General features: G+C 39.9%; 1 protein-coding gene and 1 pseudogene across 1 annotated transcript in view; one reads left to right on the top strand and one right to left on the bottom strand.

Moving 5' to 3' along the window:
* Positions 1 to 3,648, top strand: part of LOC109837087 (SNARE-interacting protein KEULE) — a 34,290-nt gene extending 30,642 nt beyond the window's left edge. The window contains exons 18-21 of the mRNA XM_020405173.1: positions 2,264 to 2,451; positions 2,629 to 2,719; positions 2,803 to 2,892; positions 3,190 to 3,648. Of these exons, the coding sequence (XP_020260762.1) occupies positions 2,264 to 2,451; positions 2,629 to 2,719; positions 2,803 to 2,892; positions 3,190 to 3,243 (423 nt within the window). The 3' untranslated portion in view covers positions 3,244 to 3,648. The remainder of the gene's footprint in view (positions 1 to 2,263; positions 2,452 to 2,628; positions 2,720 to 2,802; positions 2,893 to 3,189) is intronic.
* On the bottom strand, positions 5,304 to 6,118 carry LOC109837089 (annotated as a pseudogene).

The following is a 7,125-nucleotide window of genomic DNA, read 5'->3' on the forward strand; positions in this document are numbered from 1 at the left end:
AGGACTGGTGAATTACTTGCCATCTAGACAGAGGTGGGCGAACAAGTAAGCTTAAAATGTAAGAGAAATAATGCATCTGATAAAGATTAGCTATGCAGTCATAGCGAACAATTATTTATTAATTTAACTGAAACTGAATCCAAAAAAGAGATGGTAAGTGACAAAACAAAGGTATATGATAATGTAAGTTAGAAATTGGCATTGGTAGAGAGGTATGTAGCTCGGTATTAAGGAAATAGAGACTCTGGTAATATTCAGTGAAAGAGTAACATTAAAGATTCTCAGTTAAAAGAACAATTAAAGAAAGGTTGAGAATTAAGCTAGTAGATTGTTCTGTTTTCTTAAAATCATAATAGCTTGGTAGTTTGGCCCCTATTGTGGTTTCTTGGATATTTACTGCTGGTGAATAGGACAAGCATCGGTGATCGTAGAGGTCTTATATCAACAAAGTCTCCTCATCTTATATATCTTCTCTTTTTTGCTTTTGAACCTTCAGAAATCAAGAGGAAATTAAGCATGAGTACATTTTTTCGCCATTTTTTCGCCTAAGGAAATGACACTTGGGCACATTAGCAGTAGCACCGCAAGCTTGAGGTAGTGATTGGTAGTTGATTATTCACTGCAACGGTAATCAGGTTTAATAATCTTGCACATAATGTGATTCGGATTTTGAATTTGGGTTTAGTGACTTTAATTGGAAACTGATGTATTTGGTTTTTTAAGAGTCAAAGTTTCTAGCCCCTGTATATACTTTTCGATGGGATGCAGGAATTTCTTTGAATTTGATCGTTGACATTTTGTAAATTTCTTTCTCTTTTCCGTAGGGGAAAAAATATATTTTCATTTGGAAGTGGTTTATAAGTTGGAAATGTAAGCATTTGATTTTTGTGGTAGATTTGAAAATTTAGATCTTGCATCAGTTCTCCTAGTCAGAATTTAGGTCCCAAATTGTTCAATAAATGGATTACATAGATCTGTTTGAGTACTTTAATATACTTGGACTAGACCTGGTGGTTAGAGAGTAGACCTAGCAAGTAGGCCGGGCCTGCACAACCTATGGGCTCATCATGGGCAGTGCCATGCAGGAGGGGGCGTAGTCACGGGCCATACTTACAGTGGCTGTCCACCAGCCAAGCGCGTGTTGGCTAATTTCCCTAACTTATTTAGTTATACTTTGTATATGTTCTCCTAGATAGATACATGAAGTATTTTAGAGAAAACTTGACTATGCTTAATTGAGACAAATAATAAAGCAATTTAGACAATATATAAATTGAATAATATTTTATTAACAATTTAGAATTGACACGTGTATTCAATGATAAATAAATTAAGAAATTTAAATATTTGAACAATTATTATTGAAATATTGTGAAATATTATTTGTAGAAAACTTACAACTTCTTAATTTTGACAAATCTTGTGTCTTGAATATTGAATCTTCAGTTCTTCATCTCCATCTGATTATCCATCATATGGAGAGCCTTTTTATCTCATCCAATGCTCATCCTCCTTGATATCAATCTTGAGCATCCAGTCGGTCTTTCAAGCAAACACACATTTTGAGCATATGCATGCCATTATAGGATTTCTTTCATTCATCATCCTGTCACCTGCACTAAACACACTTTGTACGATAACGAGGACGCCAAATAATTCAATGTATCTCATGCCATAATGGAAAAATTAGATGTACTATTTCCTATGATTTTCCATCATGCTAAAATATTACATAGTTCAATATCTTATTGGTACTCTGGGTTTCAACATGGTAATAATAGTAGTGAAGGTAGTTTGATGATGAGTGGCTGGGGTTTTCTTCTTCTTAGTTGTAGAAAACATACCACATTACAATTTACCTTCTTGCTTTGAACTACTGCTTATACTAAGGGTAGCGAGTGGGCCATTTTACCTGCTACTTGCCAATTCTTGTTCCTAAAAACTGGACTGGGACTTGTATCGGCGCAGGTCCGATCAAGATGCCCTATTTTATAATCTTGAATTACTCCTCAATCCTTTTCCTAGAATATTAGGTATTTATGATTGTTATAGAAGGGAATTTTCTTTTCTATTGTCATGAGCATGTGTAAATAATCGTCATAGAGTTTCTTCACGTTGATGGTTCTCATTGATAAGGAGTTTAAATACATCAACAGACTTTCCAAAATATGCTTCTGTCGTTACACTTTCATCTTGTTTTGCCATTTTTTTTCTATCTTTTCGTGAATTATCTCTGATATAAATTACCATCGTTTCTTAAAAGGAGTTAATTGAGAAACTCACAAAGGGCGAGCTTCCGAAGAATGAGTATCAGTGTATGAACGAGCCAAGTCCTACTTACCATGGGAGTGCTTCTGTTCAGTCAAGCCCTGTTCATAGTGCTCATTCTATGAGGTCAAAGCGGACTGCCACATGGGCCAGGCCTCGTAATTCAGATGATGGTTATGCAAGGTAAGACTGACCACCCAAAAAAAACAACACAACAGAAAAAAAAAAATCAAGCGCTGTAGGTGAAATCAGACTAATGGAATTGTCAGCTAGTGCTGTGATCTAATATCGCATCAGTCTGAGAATTTATCATGTTTCAGTTTTCAACTATGACCCTTGTTGTTTGATGGGTGTTTGCAGTGATTCAGTGCTAAGACATGCCTCTAGTGATTTTAGAAAGATGGGCCAGCGCATCTTCATATTTATTATTGGTGGAGCTACTAGATCTGAGGTAACTATAGGCTTCTCAAAGTTGCATGCGTTCTTCATTGCTATTGAATAATAACATTATTTTGTTTAATATTGCTTTACCAGCTACGTGCAGTTCACAAGCTAACATCAAAGCTAAAGAGGGAAATCATCCTTGGTTCAACCAGCCTTGATGATCCTCCCCAGTTTATTACGGTGAGTTCAGATACATATGTGTAATTTAGAAAGTTTGATTTGCTTTTTTCTTGTCGAATATTATGTATTTATCTAAATAGCTTTATATTCTTATCCAAGTATGCATACTATTTTTTCCCTAATTGACTTGGCATCATGTTTTCATCAATTCTGTATCAAAGTTCAATGAACTTCTTACTTGAGAATGTATATGAATGCTTGGATGCTTTTTTTTAATTGACCAGAAAAAGAAATGAGCTCGGCAAAAATGATAAAATATTTGTTTGATTCCTTTCATATGTGGACTTGTGACTGCAGAAAGTGAAATTGCTGAACGACCAAGATTTCTCAGTGGACGACCTTGAGATTTAACCCGTGAATACATGGAGTAGCTCATCTCAGTTGGGAGAACCTTGATTCTTCTAAAGATCACACCAACCTGCACAGAGCAGCACCATGTTCTTCATGGTGAGCTTACAGTTGTATGCAGATAAAAAGTTTCAATGTTTTGAATTTCTTCTGGGATGGTGCTTCTTTTTGAAAGATGTAATTAGTTACTACATTATTCAGATTGTATATAGTGTCTCATTGCAATTTATGGTACGTGACCGGCTTGCATTCAGCAGTTAAGTTGTAAAAGGTCAAATTTGATTGCGCTGAAATTTTGAACCATGTATGTTTGATGGGAGCATGTGGAACTGGAGCATGTCGATCTCTTCTGGCTTGCTTTTAGAATGTTATTTTGCCATTTTCTTGAGGATTTCTTTGTTTTGCTTTTGGATTGTAGTTATTGTGTTTACTCCGAACGTGCATATCATATCTCGTGAATATAGACTTGTTCGATGGATTCTGAAATACTTAGCGAGAACTACACGAGTGTTGCCTTCAAAAGGTTCAAGACTGGAAACAAAAGCCTGTTCGGCTGAAGAAATGATACAAGGGAAATGATCCCAAATTAAGGAAGAACGTGGTTTTATCCTTCTTTTTTCTATGAGTTGTCATGCAACATCATGAGCTATGGTTCAAAATTTCACTCGTTTTTCATTTTCTTAAACCTCGTTTCCGTAGGACCCAAAAGGAGGTACTAAGCAGAAGGTAACTGGTGCGTTTTGTTCCGCCCCAAATTTGGTAACTGTAGTTTTTTGACCTCGTGATCTTGGACAGCGCAGTGTTTTGTTTTTATTATTTTTATTTTTTTTTGAATAATTGAGCGGGTGATGCCATGTGACCGTGAACAGGTCTGGAGCCATAACCTGCAGGTTGCCATTTCTGCAAGTCGTGGACAGTGCAATGATAAGAGCTTAGAGCCTGCTTTTTGTATTTGTATTTCTTTTCTTGTTATGCTTCACACCTTGAGCATGGTCAATTTTTGCTAATAATATTGAACACTAATCAAGATTCCAGTTCATTTTCACGGAGTAAATCTAAATCTGATGAAAACCAGTTTAATATTTAGGTGGTTGAGATTGTAGTCACTATATTGCTACTTTGTTTATATTATATAGTGCGCATGCGAAGAATCTGTATTTTCAGATAGTAACATTTAGGACCCAAATGGTTAAAGAATCATGAAGTGATCTTTGGGATTGACTAATTAAGATAGTAACAGCAGCAATAGTAGCTAAATTAGCAGCTTTGCATCATTGGCATTGATTGTTAAAGAGTTCTTTATCTTAGCGCCGTTGAATGCATGTATTTTGTATGCGAGTAATGACAAATACAGCTGCCCGCTTGATGAGATGGCTCTTTCATAACCCTTTACTAAATTGCATTAGATACATATACACAAACATCGAGAGAAACGCCCATCTCAATCGAAGGTTTAATAAACGTTGACAATCTTTTAAAAAAATCCCAACGTGAAACCAAACCCTTCCAAACAAAACATTTCATAAAACGAAAGGATAACAAATTTCTGTATCAGCGCTTAGCAAAAAGCAATTTTGTAGGGCTCAATCGGAATAGGAATCAATCCAACCTGCTGACTGAGTAGGATCGGCCTACAACTTTGAGAATTTGGGTTGTACTTGGATTGAGATTGAGAACGGACGACATGAGGTGAGATTGAATTTGAACGCAGCTCATCCGCAACCAGATTGAGTACGGACCCTGAATTCAATCCAACCCTCCCAATTCGCAGCCCTAAAATATTTCTCTTCAGCTTGCTACGCGCAATCTCTCTAACTAACGATCGAATTATCTTTTCTTTATCATAGTCATTGCTTCAAACATAACAAAGATTTTACCTCTCAATCGTACTCGTTGTCGGAAACTTACACTGACAACCTACATTTATTACTGGTGGTCCAGCTTCCCGCCTTCTCAGAGGACAGTTTCCTACTTTTTCCAATATGCATTAATTAGTTAACATATACGACCCTACCTTTCCCCACCCATCCAATTCAAATTTCCAATAAAACCCAACCGTCAGATTAAACCAAGCCAAATATTGTATAAATAAACAAAATGAAATGAACAAGAAAACTTTTAACGAAATACAAATCCTATCATAACAATCTGCACATGACTAAGATGTAAAGACCACATATGTAATCTTCAAAATAAACTCAGATTATCTTGTTCGTATGTGTGTTTGTTCTGATAAAATTTGTACCGGCTAATCACTCATCTTCACCTTGCTACCCTCACTCTCACTATTCCCATATTCACACACCACCTTACACTTAATAACCCCACGCCCCGCCGAAAAACCCGGCGCCACCATCGCTCTACGCTCACGCCCCGTGACCCCACCCCTCACATCCTCCATGAGCTCCCCATCGAACTCAACCCTCTCTCGCCCTCATTATCGTCACTGGCGGACCACACCGAGCGAGCAGATACACAACCCAAACCCCCTTCGCCGCCCCGAAAAAAGCCTGCAGCAAACACTCAGGCCAGGCCTTGGCCCAGCCCATCAAGCCCACAACCTCACTCATTTTTTTATCGCAAAATTTACTCAACCCTTCACTGTAATGCTTCGTCCCTTTGCTCAACACATCCTCCCACGTCAGCTCTCGAACCGCTTCGTACCCCGCCCGGTTTATTTCGGACCGAACCGTCGGATCGAGAATCTTCGCCTCCTCGTCGGTTGGTTTCTCAAAATCCTCATAAAAAACCCGGTTCAGTAAAGATTCCATGTAAATCAGTAACGTGCCGGTGTTCTGTATCGGGAGTTTTAGCAGCGAGGCGATTCGTCCGGGCCTTTACGTTGGCAGAGAGGGCCCGGTCAAGCCCGGACAGCGGCCGAGCCCTGTCGACCGCGTAGGGAGAGGGGTATTCGTTGGCCGGTCTGGAGGCCAGGCCCGCACGGTCGAGGCGCGCGCCTTGAGACGAGGCCAGCAGGACTCGAGGCGCTTCGAGCTTTCCCTCGAGCTCGGCGACGGAAGCGCTTGAGCCTGGAAGTTCTAGAAGCGCCTTCTCACGGCGGCGCTCACGTGGACGAGCTTGCGGAGACTCTTGGGCTCGCTAGCCTCCACTCGCCGTCGGTGGGCCGCGGACGCGCTGACCGTGAGGCTTTGGGGCTCTTGCGGGCGAGGTTGGGGAGGAGGGGTTGAGGCAGGGTTTTCGCGTAAGCGGGGCTGGATTTGTACCCGTTAGTGCTGTGTTCAACGGGGACGACGGAGGGGCTTGACTTGCTGCTGGTGTCACGTGAGGAGGAGAGGGCGGCACCTGTTGAGGAGACGACAGCTGCCGGTCTTCTTTCTTCCTCGGTGCCGGTGACTTGTGTTCTTGTTTGGGTTCGGGTATCGGCGTGTCCTCGACTTCTCCCTCTTTATCCAGTTCTGGGATCTGTGCTCGATCAAATTGGACCGCATAAAAAATATTTGTGAGTTTAGAGGACTAAAAACGAAGTAAAGAAAAAACCATAGGAATAGCACTACTTACGGGCGTGAAGAGAGGAGAGCGAGGGAGAGGAGAGGGGCGAGAGGAGGAGGGAGAAGCCATAAGGAGGTGAGGTTTGAGAGTGAGAATGAGCGTTGCGAGGAAGGCTAGTGGAGATTTAAATGTCATAAATTAGGACGAATTTTCAAACCCAACCTCTTTGCCAAAAAAATTCTAAAAAAAAGACACGTTTCAAACTTAATTTTAAAAACCGATTTATTTGGATAGAAACTGAGTCGGTTTTAAAAAAAAAAAATTCCAAACTTCACGGGAGTTAAAGTCTCGTGAAGTTTTGTTATATAAAAAACTTCACGGGACTTCAACTCTCGTGAAGTTTGAGAACTTTTTTTTCAAAAACAGGCCTAGTTT

This window comes from Asparagus officinalis, chromosome 4 (genome assembly GCF_001876935.1).
Source record: "Asparagus officinalis chromosome 4, Aspof.V1, whole genome shotgun sequence".
Lineage (NCBI taxonomy): Eukaryota > Viridiplantae > Streptophyta > Magnoliopsida > Asparagales > Asparagaceae > Asparagus > Asparagus officinalis.